Source organism: Parasteatoda tepidariorum, chromosome 12, assembly GCF_982258835.1.
Source record: "Parasteatoda tepidariorum strain Cologne lab strain chromosome 12, Ptep-v5.0, whole genome shotgun sequence".
Lineage (NCBI taxonomy): Eukaryota > Metazoa > Arthropoda > Arachnida > Araneae > Theridiidae > Parasteatoda > Parasteatoda tepidariorum.
Window position 1 is genome coordinate 20,390,940 of NC_141766.1, and position 24,628 is coordinate 20,415,567.

General features: G+C 28.0%; 1 protein-coding gene across 2 annotated transcripts in view; it reads right to left on the reverse strand.

Moving 5' to 3' along the window:
• Cul1 (cullin 1) overlaps positions 1 to 24,077 on the reverse strand; it is a 61,254-nt gene extending 37,177 nt beyond the window's left edge. The window contains exons 1-7 of one of the 2 annotated variants that reach the window (XM_016062773.4): positions 23,697 to 24,077; positions 18,016 to 18,191; positions 14,115 to 14,274; positions 6,412 to 6,579; positions 1,200 to 1,250; positions 575 to 665; positions 126 to 289 (exon numbers count right to left, since the gene is read on the reverse strand). In XM_016062773.4, the coding sequence (XP_015918259.1) occupies positions 126 to 289; positions 575 to 665; positions 1,200 to 1,250; positions 6,412 to 6,579; positions 14,115 to 14,274; positions 18,016 to 18,191; positions 23,697 to 23,723 (837 nt within the window). In that variant the 5' untranslated portion in view covers positions 23,724 to 24,077. The remainder of the gene's footprint in view (positions 1 to 125; positions 290 to 574; positions 666 to 1,199; positions 1,251 to 6,411; positions 6,580 to 14,114; positions 14,275 to 18,015; positions 18,192 to 23,696) is intronic. The other variant, XM_016062774.5, reaches the window with a different exon arrangement.
• Between the last annotated feature and the right edge of the window lie 551 nt (positions 24,078 to 24,628).

Here is a 24,628-nt window from a genome sequence, read left to right on the forward strand (position 1 = left end):
TTATCTTACAAATATCTAAACCATTCAAAACAAAGTTTAAAAAAAATCTTAGAAGTTGAACATAAATATTTTAGAAACATATTAATTAGAATTAAGTTAAAAAGGAAACTAGGTTAACACAGAACCTTTTTCATATACTCTGTAACTGGGTTCTCCCGAATAAAATCTGTGCTTTCTGTAGTGTAGAATCTCTCTGTATCACTAAGAAATGTATTTTCAAAAGCTTCTTTGTATACTGAAAGATTCTGTCCTTTTGCTGAAGGATCATCTTCATTTAGGCCTAGTTCGACTGAAATAAAAATTCAATTTAAAAAGTGTCAATACATAATTATAGTTGCTTCCCATAACGATTAATTTGTTCCTTAAATTAAGGAAATGAACAACTGAAAATTTATACGAACGAAAAAATAAAATTAGAATAAAAAACACAACGTTAAAAAAGACATATACAAGCATTGCTCAATATTGCAACTCATAAAAAGATAAATTCTTTCATAAAACATTGTATACAGCAAATTAATGCAATTAACACTCAATTTTTACTTTTGATTAATGTAAAAATGCTTTTGTTTACCATAGCAATTCATTACACCACTAACGAGTCTTGTATTTATAGTCTCTCCATTTCGTTCTTTTTCTATTAACTTCAGTACAGCACTAGTCACCTAAAATAATAACAATCGCTTAATTAATGAAATAATAATAAAGTAAAAATATATTTTGAACTAACATCTTGAATTAAAGATCATATCAGTTTTAATAAAAATTAGACAGTCTTCAACTTTTTTTTACTTAAATGTGAATGCTTTTATAATACATAAGTAAATTAAATTTAATCTTTATTTCTTCATTTCAGTATTTTTTATTGCAAATGTTTTCAATTAAAAGTTTTTCAATTTCTTTTTACAATCAATCTTTCAATTTTGAAATCAATTACTGGTTATTTAAAGATAAAATAACACTGAAGCTTTAACATAAAAAATAATCTCTGACCTGAAGTTGTAAACAAAATAATAAAAAAAAAAAATGTTTAATTATTATTTAGAATAACCTTCGCAATTTTTTTCTTAAACATTTTATACTCTGAAGTTATGAAGCATACATTTAATACAAAGAATAAGAGTGGAAACAATTGTCAAATGTCAATATTTTTTAAATGAAGTTTCACGAAATTTATAAATAAATTTCCGAGTTCTTACTTGCTTATGCAAAGGCCTAAATAAAAAATCTCGCCAAGACACAAGAGCCAGCTGTAAATAACAAAAATATTTAATTAAAATTCAGTACACATAACAAACAAACAATACTTATATGTCCAGTTTTAAAAACTTTGCTTTGATGAAATAAGTTTGCTAAATTTTTTGAACTATTTGTTCAAAATGAAAATGCATTTGTCCGATTCAAACATCTAATCTCATTATTAAAAATACAAGTTTTTCATTATTATTATTATAACCCTTAATTGAAGAATAGCAAGCATATTTTTTTTCATCTCTCAAATTTTAAAACTGGTAATTTTAACTGAATTATAAAATAGGAAGTTAAATAAATCCATTTATCAATAGCTTCATGATAATCACTAACATGTTGTTTAGTTAGCTAAGTTTGCCAGATCGCTTTTGCAATCCAAGGATTTATTTTGAAACTAACTTAAGTATCAATTTTTTGGGTTCTTTATTTTTTATTGGCTATTTTTGGTGACATCACTTTATTTTTTTGTTTCTCATAGGTTCTTTGCTCATGCCAAAGATTGGTTTTTAATGCACAGCATGGCAAAAAAAGGATCATTATAGCGAAATCATGGCTGGTTTTTTGATGAGAAAGGTGAGTTGATTCAAGAATTTTTTTTTTTTTTAGAAGTTCTTGTTTTGTTTTGTATACAACTCCAGGAATAAGTGAAACATAATTGTGTGCCCTTCAATATTGTATTTGTGTGTTATCCCTTCCTTGGTGCATTCCACCACTTTAAAATAAAGGAAAATTCAAGACAAATTGTGAACTTTTATTTATTCATCCATAATTCCACAGTAGCAATGCTATATCGTCGTGATATTGAGTGAGTAGCCACAAATGAAATAGTTAGCACCAATAACAATGGAGTCACAAGAATGCTTCTGCTATAGTTTTGAATAAGTTTCTTTATTATGTGTTTTTTTTTTCACTTCTAAATTTTTTATTTCTTTTTTTATGGTCCAATGGACCTATTGGGTTACTCGTTCTTTTTTTTTTTTTTTTTTTTTTTTAGCAATTCCTTTACTACCGCTATTGGGCCAATTAAGATGTAACATATGTCTTTAGTTGAAGTAATTATTGACTCCTTTTTTCCCCCCTATCTCCCATGCATTCTTGTGGGTTTACCTTGCCACATACACAATAGATACTTTTCTCTCAAATTTTACAGTTTTAATGGTTCAATTGTTTTACCACATTATTGAGGATCAATTACTTAATTTTTCTAAATCATGATAAATTTAACCTTCATTTATATAATACCCAGTGCATTAAATAATTTAAAACTTTCAGACCTTTTAATAATACTTTTCTTTATAATTTTCCACAAGATATTGAATAGAAAAAATATTCATCAAGCAGAAATTCCCATCAATGCATTTAAATTTACTGAATGAAAAAATAAATTGTGGCATTAGGTTTTTTTTTTCTTTGTAAACTACATTTAGCAATAGTGCTTAACTAATGTAAAAAGATTCAAAAAATATTATTTAAATGCATTTCTATAAAACATAAGTAAAAACTGAAATATTTAGTAATAAACAGAAATGTAAGAGCTGTAACAAAAACAAAAAATTCAGAAATCTACACAAATAAAAATCTTAATTAAGTATAAAATTACAGTAATAATAAATAAATAAATAACAATAAATGAACATGTGTAGGATTTTTAACTATATAGCAAAGATGAAATATAAAATCTATTAACCACTGCACTTCCAGTTGATTCTAGATTTCTTTCACTTTTTCAGGTATTAACAGGCTAATTATAGCTGTAGTCTTTATTCACCCACAGTCATATTTTCTACTGATTTTTGCTTCTCATCCAAAGAGCTTGAGAAATAATTAGATAACTTAAAAGAATCATTGCCTTTGGTGTTTATCTGAGTTCATGTGTTTTTTTTTTTTTTTTTTTAATTTCATTTATTTGTCATGAGATACCAAAAAATCCACTCCACAATATGCATAACTTGATCCAAAAGTCGATCTCCTCATAAACGGAAAATCCATTATATAATTATCCTGAAAGAACTAAAAATATTGTTTCCTTGATCCATCACTCAGTATAAATACAAAACAATTATATTTTGAAGCAAGTTGCATGATTTAAACGCAAATCATGTTGCAACGGCTTGATTCAGGCTTTCTCACGTACAGGGTTGGCTTTTTGCCGGCAGAAACTGGTTATAACCGGTAAAAACCGGCAGAAACTAAAAAAACTTATATATTAGTTTTAGTAATTGCTTAATGACATTTTGTTTAAGTAAACTGAAAAATGAATTAAGTAAAGAGAGTTTTAGGGCTATTTATAAAAAAGAAGTAACATACAGATTTAAACAGGCAGTTACTGATTATCATTTGCTAGCTTATATGCAGGGTATCTGCTACATTTCAGATTTTCAAATTCATGACTTTTCATTATTTTCCATAACTAATTCCAAGAATTTTTCATGACTTAACAAAGTTGCTATTTTCTCCAACAATAAATTAAAAAAAGCATTATAATAACATTATTCGAAATAGGTATAACCAAAACTATTATACTCTTCTTCTTCACATTTATAGATTTTAAACTTAAAAAACAGAGTAAGGAAAGAGTTGAAACAATAAAATAGCTGAAAAAAATACAAAAGCAAAAAAAAAAAAATTTCTGCAGAATTATATTCTAAAGATACTTTTCTTGTTCATCAGAAAGGAAAGAAATACTCCTGATTTTTCTGTTCATTTCGGAATTAAAAAAAATTCGCCAATAACTGTTTTTCTGTTCATTTCGGAATAAAAAAAAATTCGCCAATAACTGATTTGCTTCAACTAGAATTTTAAATTTACAAAATTAAAAAAAAATAATAATAAAAATTCTTAAATCACAGAAGAGAGTTTAAAGGATAATTCGCTCTAGAAATGATATTTTTTCTTTCATTTTTTGAAAGAACACCATAATTTTTAAAGAACATGATAAAATCATTTTATATTCTAATAAAATATGACTGAGTGGTGATTTTGTTAGAAATTCAGATATTTGGAACAGGAAGAAATTGGAAAATAAGATTTTTCGGAGACCTAAATCCATGACTTTCCATGATTTTTTTCAAAAAAATAGTAAAAATCATGACATTTTATGACAAATTTTGTTCAATACCGAAATTCATGACTTTCCATGATTTTTCATGACTTTCCAGGTGCGCGGATACCCTGTATATGCTGCATCCATAGTATTTGGGATTGAAATTATCATGTGCTCAAGAAGAAAGAGCCAGAATTTTACTCGCCAATATTAACCCAGATTTTGTACCTTGTGTCATAGCTTTGCAAAACAAATTGGCCCCACTTCCTGAAATTTATTTTTCCAGTCAAGTTTTGACAACTACCCCAGCTGCTACATGGTGGTTCAGTTTTAAAAAATATGCAATACATAAAAGTTTCACAAATCTTGCTTGTTCCTTGATGGCAATGCCTGCTAGTTCTGCTGGACTTGAGAGAATCTTCTCAAATTTTTCATTTGTGCATAGCAAATTGAGAGATTGTTTAGGTTTAGAAACTGCCACAAAACTTGCCTTTTGTTATAGATTACTGCAGAGTGCAAACAATGTAATATTTGATTTTGAATGGTGATAATTTTGTAAATAAATTGTACTTTATTTAACATTTAATTGTTTTTTCTGTGAATTATCCATTGTATGTCTATCTCAGTACTTACTTTTATGTCATTTTCTGAATTTCTGCCAGTTTCTGCCACAAATGTGGCAGAAAAGGGTTACTGCCATGCCAGTTTTAACCAGTTTCTACCAGTGGTTTTAACCACCTCGGCAGAAACTTGCCAACCTTGCTCACGTAGCTGTTAACTTGTATCCCATCATGTTCTCAAAATAAAAGCGCAAGTAGAAAGGTAGAACCGCACCAAAATTACAAATTAAATTTATACGACCATACACAAACTCCCGATTTAGCTTCATGAATAACGCTATAAATTTCTTTCTTCTACACTTGCTTTAATGGTTATGAAAGTGGAACAATTTGGTTCAGATAGAAAGAAGTGGAGTTCTTTATTTGTGCACGGAAACTCAAGTGACTCATTGACTATTTAGTTTCTATGACAGGCGGAGAAAGTGGGAAAAAGCAAAAGGGAGGATTAACTCAAAATTTCTTTTCCTATTATTGCAATAGAATTTTTCTTTTACTCCCTTTTCGTTCATTAAAATTTTTAACAAATTATTTTTTATATCTCAAATATTAAAAATTGTATCAAAAGAAAAAATTTAACAACTTTTAAAAAAGCAGAAAATTTTTGTTAACAATCGGAAGATAAAACAGGTCCGAAATTCGGACATTTTCTGTCAAAATCAGAAGAGTTGGCAGGTATGCACAATGATAGATTCTTTCAGTTTGTATCATTTACTAAAAAAGAATCTATTACACTTTTAAATGAATTTTCTGAAAAACTTTTTTTAAACTTTTTTATAAGTATTACAAACTCAATACTGAAAGCTGTTTGAAACTTATGCATCATGGCAGGAAAAAAAATGGCTTATGAGAAATTTCTGTCATCCAGATTGATTCACAATAACACCAAATGTTGTATTTTTCCTTTAATTATTAATAAACACTAGTTTCTTTGACAATATAAGTTGTAGCTATTCTAAAAGAAATTTGAAAATTAATTTTTGACTTGATAACTGCTTGAAAATATTTTTTTTTAATTCAAAAGAAATACAATCCTTAGATAACCAAAAAAATTACTCAAAACTGCAAAATCAATATGTAGCTATATTTTAAATTAAAAAAATAATTCAACACAATGCAGCTGATAAGGCAAATAATTGAAAGTGAAAAAACTTAACAGAATATCAAAATACTGATATTAATATAAATATAAAAATTATCACATCTAAAAAAAAAACTTTCCGATATGTAATTGAGAAAATTAAACTTAGTCAAACTATTGAAACAAATTGCTTTAATATTTGTTCCCTATTTAGGACATAACAATAAACAATTTCGAGGGTAACAAATCTTTATGAATTAAGTATTTTAAAATAAAACAGGACATTCTCAAACCTGTCTTTCATTCTAAGTATGCATAAAAAATATAAAAATATTGATGTCAACTAAAGCCTGAAACAAATATATCATATGCCATATCTTAAAAATGCAACAAATAATAGTAAATTAAAATATTCATACTTGATAAATTTCATAAATTCCTTTTCGACCTTCATCACACTCTCGCTTTACCCAATGGCGATTTAGATAGGAACATATCCCATTCAGAACTTTACTAGAAAATTGATATTCTTCCCACTGTTTTGTATAAAACCTAAGCACATCCTCATCCATCAAATCAATTCCATCCTTTCAATAAAGGTGTAAGAGATAGTAGTGAGATTTAGTGGTAATAAATTTCATTACAGTTATATACAACATGCCACATTAAATACAGACATATTAAAAAATATTGCAATGAATAAGGCCTGTCCAATTTAATAGACATTGTGGCCAGCTTTAGAAATGCATTTAGCCCTGAAGGACAGTGCAGTATATATATATGAGGGTTGTCTTTAAAGTAAAGGTCGTTTGAAAATAAAAACAAATGAAAGAAAATTTTCAATAAGCAAATTTATTTTCAGATTCTACATATGTTTCTCTTTTTTTCAGCAGTTGCAAGTTTGTTTAAACACTTATCATACCTTACAATTAGATTTAAAATACCCTCCACATAGAAACTTGCCGTCTGCTCTGTTTACCAAGAGGTCACGGCCGTTTTGACATATTCGTCATCATTGAAGTGATTGCGACAAAATTATGTTTGAAATATCGGGAAAAATTTTAATCACTCAGTGCAATGTCTGGGCTGTAGGAAGGGGTGGTCCAAAACTTCCCAACTAAGGGGGATCTAAGCTGCAGAGAGAGTCATTGACACAGAGAACAAAATTTCCCGTCAGCATGGCAAGGAATTTCACTACTTCAGAAATCTGCAGGGTTCACTAAGTGTGCCAACTTTAAAAAAAACCGGGTTTTAGTGGGTAGGCCCATCTTGAAAAAACCCACTTGGAACACCAAGTGGACTTTTTAAAAACAAATGTTTTTATTAAAACTTATAGATGCACAGTTAATTTTATATAATTTATTGTGCAGTATAATTTGTCAGATAGAATTGCATGCTTTATATGATTAAGTTTTTAATATTTGTAAAGTAAAAGAAACTCAAATCTATAATTTTATATTACTATTGAAAACTTCAAGTGGGTTTTCTCAAAAAGAAATATTTGAATGAAATTAAATCAGGCAGAAATTTAAATAATATAGTCTGTGAAATAAATTTTTCAAATGTAGTTGCATGCTTTATATGACCAATAAACAGGTTTTAAATAAATAATAAAGGAAGTTGAAGATATCATTTTTCACCCGATATGAACTAAACAGGTTTTTTCAAGGAAATATTTTTAATAAAAAAATATTAACACATTTTAAATAATTTAATATGTAGTCAGAAATTTTAAAAATGCAGTTGCATTGTTATACATGCATTACAATAAACAAACAAATTTAAACAGTAAACAAAGTTTTATTCATATAAAGAGAGGCTGAAATCTTAAGAATTTTTAGTATAATTGCTATTTTTTCTTGTTTAAACCTAAACTTTAATCAAAGTAAGATTAGAACTTTAATTAATTATTTTAAATTAATTTAATTATCATACCTGACAAGAATGGAGAAATAAAATAACGGAGATTTTACTAGCGAAAATTTTTAGGCTACAAGTCAAGTTTTGATACGTCATGCATAATCATGTAAGTCAAAAAGCGAAATTCAAAATTAGAAATAATATAAGCACCTACATTTAGAGATGTAAAAAATATGTATATAAATCCTAATCTGAAGAAGATTTTTTTAAACCATTATTTATAGTTACTTAAACTACTTTTTTTTATAACAATCGTTGAAGAGCCGAATGTGAATTTTGAATTTCAGTTATCACTTTGAGACATGCACAATTCCGAGACCAATGGGAACACTGTATGTATATATATATTTATATACTTTCACAAAAATGTACCAGGCTAAAATGGTATCTTCACACAAATCATTACAGTAAAATCGGTACTTTCACATATATCTCAGTAAAATCGGTACCGTCACAAAAATTGCAATTATGCTTACAAATAGACACCTTCCCAAAAAGAAGAAAAAAACGGGATCTGCAAATTTTTGTTCAAGGTTTGGCCCTTAGCAGGAAAATATAAACGTACAATGTATGTTCATATTTCATATAAAATCATGTAGAATATACTCCAACCTAATCTTATTCGGATTCACGGGATTTAAAAATTACAGCCGCAATTCGTATACTTGAATAGTAAAAGCACACTTTTTGAGGAGTAAAAGGGCATCTTTTGTCATTTTGTCAAGTGAAATAAAACTTCATCTGGATTATTTGTCATAAAATAACAATTTTCATATATATATATACAATGAAAAGTCGCGTATCCAGAATCAGTGGAACTTCCAGAAGTTCGGATAATAGAATTTTCTGTATAATAGACCCCCAAGGTAAACAAAGCTTAAAATGATCTAATAAACGATCTGAATCTAAGAAGCAAAAAATAAATAAACATTATTTTTCAGGGCAATAATGTTTTAGTATTAGAATGATATCTAATCAATCAATAAAATATTAGGAAAAAAAATAATTATTGTTTAAAATATAGAAAACGAAAAAAATTTGACAGTTATGAAAATATTAATTATTCTCTCCACCATTTTGAACAAGAACAATTCAAGCAAGAAGGGGAAATTCCCGTCATTCATTAAGGTTGGTAGGTGGAGGGAAAAAATTCATTTCCTCCTTATTTGTGAGAGAAAATATGCGTAAAGAGGAGATTGTTCAATTTGAGGGCGGGGAAGTGACATATTCTTATTTTCTCTCTGATCATTGGCTATCAATCAAGCGTAAAGGTGCGGAATGCTGATCAGGTTCTATTTATTTTTTCTTGTGTGTGACTGAAAGAGTCTGCTAAAGCAAGAATGTTACCCCTTTCTTCCCCCCGCCTCCTAAATATTACATGGTATGGGGTAGAGCGAATGTTTCTCAAGGACGTGTATCCTTTTAGACCTTTTCAAATTTTCCATTTTGACTCCCCCTCCAAGTTAACGTTTGCCGTGTTTAACCTTTTCTCCATAGTACTTCTTCTTTCCCTAATACTCTAATGAAAAGGTTCCAGGAAGCGTATAAGCAGACCATACCGCGGATTGGAAACAGTTGACGAAAATTTCTAATGGCGTTAAAGGAGCGTTCTCAACAATCACCGAAGAGCTGTGCGCTTATGTTTTTGTTTTGCTTTCGGTATCACGTATCTATCATTCACCAAGTTAGATATGGTGCAACATTTCATAGTTTCAATTAAGCGGGTCTTAATTAAATTCTTCTGCATTAAATGAAATATAAAGCATATTTTTTGTTATAGCGCCGAAATAATTGTTTGTATCTGTTAACTAAATTGTGTTTATAAGCGTTTTTTTAAAGGTCGTAATAAAACTAAGATAAAAATATCATGTATTATTACTTCCATAACCACTTCTATATTTTCATAACTTTCACTAAACGTATTTCGAGTAGTGAACTTATTTTCCTACTCATCCACTAATTAAAATTAATAATTTCACAATAACTTTTAACCCTTAATAATGACATGATTATTACAATAAAGTTTGTTTACTTAAAAGATTGCATTTCCTGCTCGATAACCATTTACAATTTTTTTAAAATTTTATTTCATTTTCAGTTATTATGAAATTCTTTAAATATTTTTCGACGTAGAGATTATTTAGCAATAATGCGAAAAGCTGAAATTTATAAATGTATAATATTTATAAATGTTTAAGAGAATTTTTAGCAGTTATTTCGTACTAATTATTTAAGTTGAAATGTTCATTATACACAGTTTTATAATAATAATGGTCAAATTCATTGAACAATTGAGCATTACATTTTAAAATGCAAGTAGAATTTAATAATTACTTCATTTTATAATTGTAAAACGGTAGATAAGTAACTTTGTCATAAAGTTTTACATGATACAAGAATATTATATGATTGCTTTATAATGAAAGAACAACAAGTTTTAAACTTTTTGTGGAAAAGAAGAAAAAAAATGAACTTTTTTCCTGTCATCAGTGTTAGTGATTAGAGAGCCTTTTATCTTATAAATATTAAGTCAATATTGTTTCCTTTTAAATAAAAATGCATTTTGCTCCAAAAAAAATTACTTTAATTTTTTTATGTTTTCGAATTTTGTCAATAGAAATTCCCTAATTATTGCAGCAAAAACTTCTACATTTCTAATCAAACTTTCCTTTATTATAATTTTGAGTAAATAATTATTAATAATAATATAAATGACTATTTAAAGGAATTAATTCAGAATGTCCAATTTTAGTGAATCAACTGTTTACACAATCAGATTAAAAAAATTTTTCATAATTTACAAATGGAGAAGAAGTTTTTTACAGTTTAAAAGTAAAGAGAAAAAAAAAAATTTGAGATTAAATTTCCTAAAATAAGCACAGCCCGAAGGAGGTTGAAGTAATGGCATTAAAGTCGAAATTTCAAAAAAAAAAAATTCACATTTTAGTGTACAGTGAGCAGTAAACAAAAAATTTAAAACTAACTTTTGATCTAATGATCAAATGTTTACGTTCTAGGACTCAATCTTAATGGATCGAGAGGGGGACTTCAAATATGCCAATTAATTATAGCAGACAATATATTTTAAGTTGGGAAATCAGACACTAAAACGCACTTAATTTGAGAAACTTTTTTTCGGCAGATTTGGATTTTTGATCCCCAGTAAATAGGGGGTAGTTGCAATCTGGCAATACTGTCCCAATAGTTTGGTCAGGAAAGCGATGCAATGTTAGGACCTCTTAGTGTTAACTTTACTTTTTGCGCATTTCACCATATTTTGGGAACTTTCCAGTGAACTTTTAAGTGAATTGAAAACTTTTTGCACTCAATGTTTTAATGTTGATATAATTTAGAATTTCTTTAATTCCCTACAACTATTGTAAGATATTTACTTTTCACCTAACTTGTAAAATTTAAAAGTTTAAAACTCTTTACAAAATCACTCAGGCGTAGTGATTGTGTTTCATTTAAATCTTATTTAGAAAGTTTTTTACATTTAAAGTTTTTATCTAACTTCTGCTTTTTATTTATCTATAGTTATTGAAAGTTAAGTTAATATATTTTGATTCACATACAAATAAAAATGAATGTCGAATTGCTTTGCATATTTCAAAAATTATTTCAAAAGTTATTATAACTTAACATTAAACACTCATGAGTTACAATTATAAATCAAACGATCACTATATTTATTTATTAAAAAAAACTCTTATGAACTAATAATAAATTGATCTAAGTCTTAAATGTGAGTTCTATAACATATAATTTATTAACTCAGTGCATACATCTAGCCTCTGTTGTCGCCAATGGCTCAATTTTAAAAAAAAGTTGTTGTTTTTTATAAATTTTCTGATATTTCATATGAAGGATAGTATTAAGTTTGAGAATTAAAAATTTGTGTTTAAAAAAGTTGTTACAATTTAGAATTATTATTAATATTTGACAACAGGAAGGTTTTAATTGAAGATTGACAATTTTTTTAATTGTGTTATTCTTTTAATTATGTTTTTAATTACTTAATTCATTTAACAGTATTTAGGAATCTATAAACATATAATACGTATGATCGTTGCAGAATAACCTGTATGCAATATATGTAAATAAAATATATTTTTAAAATTGTGCATTAGCTATTAATTGCATTTATTATTCTAATGTTGAAGGAGTATCAAGGTATCTATGACCTCCATAATAAATGAAGTATTTAATCACTTTTATATATATTAAGGAATTGAATCAATTTTTCACGAAGTTTAAGATCTGATCTCATTGCAAAAAAAGAAATTTAATAAATATTTTTTTACAATAAATACTTCTAGTAATGAAACAAATGCTTTCAAACTTTAATTTTTTATATAGTTTCACTCAAACTTGTTTTAAGACTCAGGTAAACTCCAGGTTTTCAGTCTGAACTGATAAAATAAAAAACACAGTCAAAGCTCACATAATAACTTACAATTGTTTTCTTAAATTACTTTTAATCAATTATCATTAAATCAGATACAATTGGATATCATTTATATGAAATCAGATATTTTGATAGATTCAGATTAAGTTTAAAATGAATAAATATCATTTAGAGCTTAAAACTAGTGGCATAGGTCATTAAAGAAAAATCCCTTCATTTCTACATTTTTTCCCTCTTGAAATTATTGCACATTTCTTTTTTCACTAGCTCCACATTTCCGATTACTTTAAAATTTTAAAAATATCAATAACTTCATTTGCAAGAAATTATTACTTTAAAGCGTGATAACATTTTTGAATACTCTGATTTTTTTTTCTAGTAAATAATGTCTTTGTTAATTTCTAAAAAAAAATTCTTCATAAAATTTTTACATTATTCTTTTATCAAGATTGATTTAATATAGAATATCACTAAAACAAAACAGGTTATGTTTTCTTACAATAAAAATTAAATAGAATTAATTCTTCAAAATAGCGTTCCAATAAAACATGGTATTAAAATTTTACGTTATTTATTGTGATTGGTTCATGAATAAAATATTTTTATTTCTTCGCAAACACAATTCCTGTAATAAAAAAAAATTAAAAAATTAAATCCGTTATATCAAAAAACAAGATCGTTTTATAAAATATAAATTATTGCATTTTATAAAATCTGAATATAGTGTATTTGTAAAGTGATCCTAACAATAAAGTTTTTTTTTCTTTCTTAATTCTCTACGAAAAGGAATTAATGAGTTATTTTTACAACAGTTCATTCATCACACACTTACAAATTAATTTCCAGATGAACAACACAAGCTTAGAGAATAACGCAAGTTGCAAGAAAAAAGTTTTCTTTCATTCAGGTATAAATAATATATATATTGTTCAAAAAACTATAATTCCAATTAATTTCTAAAAGAGATAGGACGAATAACATATTTTGAAAAAATGAAATTTCAACTAAAAGGACCTGCAGAAACGTTGATTAATTTATTTATATATTTTATTCATCATGGCTAGTCGAGAAGGAGAAATAGAATATCAAATTGCGGTTTAGGTTAATGTAATTTCGTTCTACCACATTTACACGTTATCATCGCCAATTCCAACAGCAATCACCAAGTTTCCAATCCGTGGTACGGTTTGCTTATACGCTTCCAGGAAATGCTTTTACTAGCCAGCTGCATAGGAAAGAAGGGGGGAGGGGACTCAGTTGCGCTCTTTTGAAAACAAATCTCCCTCTTCCTCTGCATTCCAGAGGGGGAGCGTCCCAAACGGTCACTCAATGGTCTTGGTAGATCTTCTCTTCCCCTTTCTGATGATTTATGGGTTCAATGCATAAATCACTCGAAGCTAGAAAAAGAGAGAACATGTCAAAAGAACTCTTTTTTTTTTTAAGAGAGGGGAAGATGAAGATATGTTTGTTTATTTTGATTGTTAAAAAGTGTCCGGGTAATTGACCCTTCTGAAAAAGGGACGTCCGGATATGGGACGTTACACTGTGTGTGTATATATATATGGGTTGACTGTAATTTAAGTTAATTTATTCATTACTAACAACTCAATGTATGGTAAGAAAAAAATAAGGAAAAAAAAAAAGAGGGCAAAATTTTTGAACATGACATCCTGTCTCTCTAGCAAACGTTGGATAAAGGATAACATTTAGGCTTCTAAAAATAATCAACAAGAAAGTGAAATTCAATAACAATGAGAAATTACAAAGATAAATACTGATAAATAAATAACTTACTTTGAGTAGAATTATGAGGTAGCACTTCAAAAACTCCTTCAATCTTTTATATAACTCATGTCCTACAAATTGAGCTCCGCCAAGAGGAGGTCCTTTTTTACTTTTAGATGAAGATCTTGAACCATAATGATGTACACTTGTGCAATAATTATAAACATGTCTAAAAAAAGTTAAGGCAAAAATCCAAAAGATATTTCTCTGATTTTTCCAATATATTCCTAAAAATCACTTTTGGGATGTAAATAGTTTAGATAAAATATTTAAGAGACACAAAGCAAAAGAAATGCAACTTTTGAGGACAAAAAATTGAAAAAGGATAAAAAATACATTAGTATGATTTATTTTGGAAGAACATTACCAAAAAAAAAATTGCAGACATAAATGAGAAAAAAAAGAAGAAAAAAAAACTTTATAGTAAGTTCAAATGTTATTAAAGTGATTTAAAAAATTACTATTCATAATAACTAATTTTTGAAATTTTTTTTAAAACTAAGAAAGTAGCAAAAAAAGACTTAAATTCAAATTATGTAAATTGGTAACAAGTGTTGATTGAAAAACTAAATCGTTGAATTATATTCAGAAAATTCAACGATTAATTTTATTACTAAATATTATTTTTTTCCAAAAAGTCAAATCATCAAAATGTCCTACTACAATCTGAAAATAAAGCATGAAATGCTGTTTATTGTTCAATATTATAGAAAATTGCTAACTGATTGCTTATAGGACATTTTATTTCAATTTTGTTAGTTTGTTAGGAATTTTTTGAGCAAGAGCCATTTATGGCTATACTGCACCCACAACTTGGATATTTATTTTAAATAAACTATAATAATGCAATATTAAAAACATTGAAAAAATGAGAAAATGGCACCCTGCAGTAGGACAAAAAGATTCTTTTCCATATTTTTGCAGTGAATTTAAAAGAGCGAGTATTTTAAAATAAAAAAGTGAATATATAAGTAAGAAATTTTTCATTTTAGATTTCTAAAAAAAAATTAAAAATAAGGAGGGAATCATGCAGTTTGTTTACTTTAAGTGAAAAAAATGTACTTCAATATTACTTCATAAAAAATTGAAGCTAAAAATGCTTTAAAAAAAGAGGGAGCTTGAAGGATTATAAAATTAAAAATAGGATTAAAAGAGTAACCATAGAGAAACTTAGATTTTGAGGGTAAAAGGGAAACCAGGGAAGACATTTACGCGCTATAGCGCGTAAAATACGCAAAAAATTGAAATCGGACGCAAAAAAATGATCGCTACGCGTCCCGCGGGACGCGTAAATTTTTGAAGAAAGTTTATAAATTTCCCGACTTTTTAATCTTTGATATCGAAACATTTTAATAAAATCGAAAAATTGGGACGCAAAAAATAAATCTGTATGCATCCTCGGTATAAAAAAAAAAAAAAAAAACCCTGTCTCCAGAGTTAGACCAACACATGTTAGACACACAGGTGGGAAACCAGTTCTATGACTCAAAATGTTGACCATTATAGCACTTAGAGGAGATATTAGGGTAGAGAGAGCTAGTCTATTGTTTGGGCTCTGAAAACTTGTTCCAAGATGGGGGTTTCCATTTTGGCGAAAAATTCATAGCTGGCGGTCGCATCGTACAGGAATATTTTCAAGAGTACTAAAGATTTTTTCTCTCTTTTATTTTATTTTGAATGCTTTCCCAATTTTATTCGTGATTGTAAAAGATAAGCTTTCAAATAAAAATACATTATAGGATGTGTGCTACATTTAGTTATTTACTTTTAATTTCTTAATCTTAAAAAGCTAATAACATATTATTTAAGTATGACTTTGCCAGACAATGAAATATAAATAATGATTTAAACAATAGTTAAAAAAGGCACTAGCATAAATATTAAAACCCGGAACAAGGCAAAATCAACGGAATTCAAAAAAAAAAAAAAAAAAAAAACCTAATGATAAAATTTATGAATAGAAAGAATTAATTTATTGAGTGCGAAATTTATCGCGAAAAGAAAAAAAATCAAACATAGTGGAATCAGAAAAACAAAACTGTAATCTGCTTCATAAAATAATCCTATGTTTAAATTAATAAACAATTCTCCTCTTATTTTATTTTATTTTTTTGTTGATAAAAACAACATTTTTAATTACTGCAGATGTGATTCCACACCAAGAAAAACCGCAACCAATTGATACAGCACTTCCAAAGAATGAGAATTTATTCAAAAGAAAAAGATTTTATTTTTATTAGTTGATGTCAAATAAATATATTTTTCTTTTTCTGTTCACTGATATGCATGCAATGCATTTTCCCCACCCCCCTCGTAAATCAAGCAGAAAACGAAATCAGCATGCCACACCCTTGAGTTTGATTGACGGCCTAAAGGAAAAAATAAAACATTCCTCCCTTCCCTGCTTTCAAGGTCACAGAGGAAATGACGTTTCTCTGGGTAAACGGGGGGAAAAATTTTCCCCTTCCTTACATTTTCCTCTACTCAACTTCAAGGATGAGTCCAAATTCCGCTTTTTTCGTTCTAGTTTAAAATGGTGGGAAAATCGAGCAAAGTTTTTCCCGGTTTTCTGGATACCGGATAAATGGTTCTCTACTGTATTTGTTTAAAAATTTATGTAAAGGACCCATTTTTTTTCAAAAGGACCCAGTTTTTTAAAAGTCATGGGTCCCAGGGACCCGGGATTTTGAAAGCCTAGTGTCTTCCCTGGGAAACTATTTGTGAGATTAGATTTAGTCATACAACTGATACTGATATTTTATAAAAATAAAATATTGACAGTCAACTTACAGATGTGTCTATCGAAAAAATGAGTAATCTCATTATCAAGGGTCTGTCTAGTTTTTTCTGAAAGGTACCTATTTTGTGAAAATTTTGACATAATTTGTGAAAAATTGAAAATTATATTAAAAAGTCAACACAAAAACATGGTAAAAATATAGATTTATCGTTTCTTAAGGGAGACAAAAATAAAATTTTAAGAAAAAGTATTTTGAGAAACTACCGTTTTTCCTATAGTTGAATTTGTGAAACTACCGTTTTACCTATAATTGAATTTGTGAAGGTACCATTAAACGGTAGTAAATTCGGCCAGAACAGACCCCTGATTATTCAAAAATTTAAGACTTTGTATGCATAGGACTATTACTAGGGATTAACTAGATTATTAATTAAATAAAAATTTCAAAGAATTAGTTAAGACATAGAAATACAATTACTAAATGAATATTTAGAAATTGATTAATGGATGACCCCTTCGTAAATTTGAGAACATCTTTCAATTTTTAAACTGTTGATTAAATTCAAATGTTTTAGATTAAATCAATACTTGAAAATATTGAAATGATAAATAACTTCAATAAAAGCTACCACTAAATTTGTTGTCAGTTATCAAAAATAATTCTGCACAAGCTAACATCACTTCTACACATGTTTAGAGAATTCAAAATTTTAGTAGTATGTTGCCAAATTTTTCAACAAAATATCAGCACAGGGCTTAATACAGGTGAATTTTACTATCATTTATCAGTAATTTTACAAAAATGGTATATTCACACAAATCGTAATTGCCCTTCGGCATCTTTCTAACTCACGGATCTCGATAAACTACCACTCGGAGACACCAGAGACACCATTGAAGAATGTAACTAACATAAAGATGAAGGAGCAGCCAGTAGCCAAGATAGCTTTGAAACACTTCCTTAAATATGACCCCAAAAAATGACAGTTCAAATACGTTATTTGACGATGCTTTGATGTGTTAGTATTTACTTTTATGATGCCATTTTCTGCCCACTGAAAATAATATTATTTATTTATATTACATTTATTATTTATTCATATTTAAAAAAATATTAGGAAGCAGATAAGCATGAACAACAAAATAAGAATTTAAGTTTTCAAAGGATACGTATATAATTCCATATAGCGGGATTTTGACATGTCTGTATTTTTATTCAAATATACTTGTTCCATCCCATCCTTCAGATCACCCCAAATCTGATCTAAATCGATCTGTTTTAACCCATGGGTACTTTGCGATTTGGGTGTTACTCCAGAAGGACCTGGGGAAGCCATTTTTAATTTCTGGAAAGAAAAGAAAAAGATATTAAATCAGATTGTGACACATATAAAGGTATCAAATTTCAAACAAAGAAATATCATAAATTAACTTCAGCTCATATTAAATAATTTAGTTGTAACTCTTTGAAGCATACATGAGTACACCTGATTTTGAAAAGAAGCTTAAGATTATGACATCTATGAATTTATGCGGAAATCTAATTTTTTTTTAGAAAGTTTCACCCTTGTTTTGCAGCTTAGACTCTGCACGAAAACAGAAATTTTTAAGACCACATTTCTCTATGGAAATTAAAACCTCACTTTCAAGTAATATAAATTATTGGATTTTAGTTGAACTTGAAAAACTATGGGCGCCTGTTTGCACTTAAATTTCCACATAATATAAAGCAGTGTGTGGCATTGTGCATATTATTAAAATAAAGATACAGTAACAAGTTTAGTTTTATATATCCTACTCCTTTAAATAAATATTTAGAGTTATAGAAAAAAGTATGTTACTCCTCTAGAAAGGTAACAGCCTTGAACTTACATTATGATGAGTTAGAAAAAAGCGTAAAACAAGGGAAGATCCGACTAATTGTTCAAACTATTCCCAATAATCGGCCCCAAGAGGAAGATCCACTTAAAATCTTTAAGAAAAATTTAATTACTTTGCATAAATTTAATCACAAAATTTATGAAGTGATTCTTTAATTAATGGTTTAGTAAAAACATCTGATTTATTTAATTTAGTGTTTATGCATTTAATATCTATTATAACATCCAAAATTAAATTTCTCAAAAAATGAAATTGAAGATGCTTTGTACTATGGTTCTCTACAGAAGAACTTGAAAAATTTATAACTGCTTGGTTATCACAAAATAATTTAATGTTAGGTGACAATAAACTTAAAGTTTTGCCTTCATCTAATACATATATTCTTAATCCAAATTAGTTCTTTTGCAGCTTTTGTCATTGCTATGTATTCAGTCTCCAAAGTGGATAAGCTCATGCATTGATGCTTTGTTGATCTACAAGAAATTGGCACCTGATCAATAAAAATTATCTTACCACTCATTGAAACTCAGTCATCTCTATTTGTAGCAAACTCAACATTTGAGTAACAATTTAAATCTAAAGAACTAAATTTATTTAAATTTAAAACATTATTTCTGGCATCATTCAAATAGCCTAACAATTTAAGTAAACTGGTCCAATGCTTAAATCCTGAAATTGCGATAACATATTAACTGCATAACTCAAATCTGTTCTAGTTTGATTTGCAATGAATGTCAAACATCCTAGTATATTTCTATAAACAAATTTTAACAACTTGTTTTTATCTCCACTATAGTTTGGACAATCTAATTTAGTTAGAACTACACCTTTAGCAATAGGTAGTGATGAATGAAAGTTAAACTCTGATCAATTTATAACTTTTGATATATAAAACAACCATTTTCATTTTCAAAAAATTCAATACCTAAGAACTTTTAAACTTTGTAATTTTTGGAAAAATGTGAAAATTTTAGGCAATGTCATGAAAGCAATAACACACTAGGTTTAAACATATAAGCACAATTACACCACTGAAATTTTATAAAACCAAGTTTAAGGAGAACCTATTAAAATTAAACTTAGATTTATCATCAACAATATTACAACTAACAAAATATTTTTCAATGTCTCTAAAATAGGGGTGCGCAACTTTTTTGAGTGAAGGGCCACTTACACTGCACGTAGATTAACGAAGGGCCACACTCATATTTAGTCATGTTAGCGGCAAACATGACAGTTTTTATCTAAACATTGGTGTTCTAAGCACCAAATATTTTTATCAGTAAACTTAACATATTTGCAGAAAACTAAATACTTTTAATTATTAGAATTCAATTAAAACTAAAAAAACTGATACATTTTTTAAAAAACTTATTCAATTTTTCACAATAATTAATTTATCAAATATTTATTTATATATATATATATATATGTATATATATATATATATATATATATATATATATATATATATATATATATATATATATATATATATATAACATAAATATTTTGGGGGAGGGGATATAAATTCTAAGCAAAAAGAAGCTTATGGAATGAAAGTGTAAAAAAGTACGCATTTTATAGAGTAATATAAATTTGAATTAAATATTTAATAAAATAAAATTTATAATGTTTAAATAAAAACCAAATTAAAAGAAATTTTTTATTGTGTTCTGAAGTTCCCGAGGGGCGCACACCAACAGTCTGCGGGACGCATGTGGCCCTTAGCCCATAGGTTGCACACCCCTCTAAAAGATCTAAATCTTAAATTTTTAACATGTATATAGTAATAAATATCATTTCTATTACCGTCCTTTCGAACTACTTTCCATATCCAAGGAATTTCAGTACACTGTATTAATTCAGTGGAGAGGGGTCAGAAATATCATCAAAATCAAGTTAAGTTTGTGATTCAGTAAGATTAAATTTTACTGAGTGATTTTTGTTATTATGATTGTTCAATAAACCATTACAAACCCTTTTAGTTTCATCAATTCTTACATTTATAGTTTTTATGACCTTCTGATCTTAACTCTATAACTATGGTATTCTGTGAATATCCCAATATTACACATGTCTTAACTATATCCCAATAGTACAAGTCTCAAATGGAATTTCTTCTTAAATTGTTAAGGAGTTCCTTCATAAGCAAAACTGCCAATATAGAAAAAAACCTTGCTTTAACTTTCATCTGAAAGGTCCTGTATATTCTTTGTGAAAACATGTTGCGCAATTGCTTAACATAGCTTTTCCTATGACTGATTTATTAATACCAGAAACTTAATTGCATATTTCTTATTAAAAAAAGTCCTGTTTAAGACATTTACATAGAACGTTACGTTTGTTTTTACCATGCATAATCTCTTATCAGCAAAATACAAGCAAATACAAGTTTTGAACAAAAATGTTGTGATAGCAGAGTTCACAAAAAAGTAACTGATGGTAGTCAAATTTGGATCATTAAAAACAACTTAAAGTAAAAAAAGATGTTATGTTTTTTCATCTCATTCTTGCATGCAATTAAATGTTGTGCAAATTTAATTTTGATAAAATACAATATTTACTAATTTTTTTGGTATTGAAATTTAAATGTTACATAAATATTTTGGCTAAAATTTTTGGTTTGATATTGCCAGTGGATTTGATAATAACATTTTCCTTATCAATACATTATTTAACATTTTTATGAGCATTTTATTATATAACATTTTTATGAGCAGATGTAACAAAATGCTTGCAAAGTGATAAAATATCTAGTTCATATTTTTCTAGATTAGCACAACTTAAACCAAAAAGAGGGACTTCAATCTTACCAGAGAGAATCCCTCCTAAAAGCAAAATTATAGTGATATATCTCTGCTAGGTCATTTTTTTTTCTTTTGAGTAATACGGAGAAAATCAGTTTTTTGAATGCAGCAAAAAGCGAGGAGTATGTCAGGAAAAATTTCAAACTAACAATATATATATTTTACAGGTTAAGAACTATTTAGAATTCTTTATTCAAATGCCAGCTTCAAAATTCAGTGAAGTTTACATTTAAATTACAAATTGACAGAGTTTTGACAATCTGTAAATGCATATTCATTTTTCGCTTTCTTGTGATTCACGTCCGACACCAACAGTTTAGTTCATTTAATTTGAACTTATTATTATCAGTTTATATAAAACAAATTATTTTTTGTTAGGTTATGATACTAAATATTTGATATAAAAATTAGATAATTTTAAATTTAACTTATACAGTATGGAACCGATTATCCGGAACGATCGGGACCATCGCTATTCCGGATAACTGATTTTTCCGGTTTTCTGAATCGCTACAAAAAGCCATTTTTTTTATTGTTAAACCCAACTAAAAAAAAATTTTAAAAAAATATTAGGAAATAATATTAAAGAGAAGAAAAAACGATGAAGTAATACAGTAATGATTATTTCTAAAATGATGGTAAGGTAAACACCTTTCAAAAAAGAAAGAAAAATCCTAAAATCTTATGAGGAAAAAATATTTTTTTTAAAAAATGGCGGGAAAATTTATTGAATTTCGTTCCGGTTTTTTGGTTATCCGGATTTCTGATTTCCGGATAACGGGTTCTGTACTGTATTTTAAAGAGCGCTTTTCTAAGAATTTTTTGTGTTCATTTTTTACGTCCGACACCATGGAATTGCCCAATTTGTTCTCATTTCACTAATTAGGACTTTATCAAATTCAATGAAATTTATTCTAAAAATACTTTCAAATTAAAAAAATATATATATAGATAATTTTTCAATCACAATTGAATATAGAAATGTCATCTAAAATTATTCAGCTTTTATATACTTCACATTATTCTTCAAGCACCAAAAGACTCAAATAACCAACGGTAACAGAATCTCTGAGACACAGGTTGGAGATATTTTTGTTTTATTGCTTGCTCGCATGAACTACAATCAAGGTACCAAAGAGTATTCAAACTTACAAAAAGTTTAAAAAATATAGACAGGTATGCCTGGGGCTGCTACAAGACATGTCACCGTTTGTGATGTTTTCTAAAGCATAATTGGATCCACCGACCGAAGACTCCCAGTGTAGTAAATGGTGACTGATGCACATTAAGTCTGTCGAGTCTCTAAGTCCTCCATGTTCCCATAACAAATCATACCTCTGAGGGTACTGATTCAGGAGTCTCCTTGTCTTCTGGATTGGTTCAAAATTACAAGGCTACGGAGTTGAACATTAGTATGTGTAAACCCAAAATTGGGTCAGCTGTCCATCAATGGTTATAAAAAAATAAAATAAAACTTCCAGGTGGGGAGATTTCCATATTGTGATGTTTCAGAATAATTCTTGGCAACTTCCGGGCAGCAGCCCAAGAAAAAATTTTTAAAAAATCTTACAGAAAGAGACCGACTTGAAAAGTATAACTCAGAGCAACCCCTGGGCAAACATCTACATGTTTTTTTAAAATAATTTGAAGTTTAAAATCTATTTGGTACCTTGGCGATTTTAGTTGGCACGATAGATCACAATACGGAAATATCCCTGTCACCAAAATTTTATGATGTACTAATGCAATTTTTCCAAAGTATATAATAAATTAAGATCAAAAAATTTTGTAACTTGTTATAACTTAGAGTTATGCAATAAATGGGTGTAAGTTATTCTGTTGAAACTAAATTTGGGTAACTAATCTACATATACATTAAAAATATTGATAATCAGGTAATATTAGAATCAACATTTTCACAGTCAATTTTCAGAAACCAATTAATAAAGTCAAACATAGATAATTTTCATTGGATAAAGTGACAGGTAGAGACAAACACTACATTTTTACACAATTGTGCTTTAGTTATATTTGTTTAACAAGAAAGAAAGAAATATTTTAAAAAATTATGCTTACTATTAGACAGTTAGTGTGAATTAATTTAAAGAAACACTAAAATTTTACTAACTAGAGGGAACACTATAACAATACTATAAATACCTTTTTTCCTATGACTTCAAAATACATCACAACTCAAATTCATAAAAGGTAAGTCGTTTTCATTGATCCTAATTTTGTTTAAGCAAAACTAACAAAAAACAAACAATAAGTGTCACTATTTGTAGGTTTGTTACTAAGAAACGAAACTGTAAGATACAATACACTAATTTGTTGATTTTTTTTTCAAAAACACAATTTTAAAGAAATATTTGTGATCAAAACCATATCATTTCTTACGATTTTTCGAAATAGGAAAACTTGTCAAGCAATCAGGACAATATTTAAAAAAATAATAAAGTCACGATTCAACGCTTACTAACATTTACAACTGGTTCGTTTTCTCGCGATCTGATCGCGACTTTGTTTTGTGAAGTTGAGAAGTTGTTAATTGTAAGGTAGGAATAACATTTCACTCATGTAAATAAAGGCTGTTGCTTGACTGCCTGCCTTTTGATTCAAAAACATGCATTTGATTGGCTGTAACCTTCATCGTTTATATCGTTATTGCTTAATTGTTATTTCTGGTTTACATTATTTTGCAATTCTATCTTTCACTGGCAAGCAAGGAAAATACCCAAATTTGTTGAATATCCCGTTCAAGGCCGGATTTACGTATAAGCTAAATAAGCTGTAGCTTGGGGCCCCGAGATGACAAGGGCCCCCAGATCCTGCTTTCCCCCCTCTTTTTTTAAAGTTTTATTGGGAGCTGGGGCTCTCAGAAGCCCAAAATGCATTTTTTTTTCTTTTTTACATTGTCGGACATATAAAATATAAATAAATGACTGAATAAAACAAAAAACTTCGGTGTCATTAGTAGGGAACATATTATCTTTTAAGCAATTTGAGTATTAATAAATTATTTATAAATAAATAATTTTTTAGTTTAAAAGGTAAAAAAGTTTTTTTTTGTCCCATCATCAGATCATCAGACT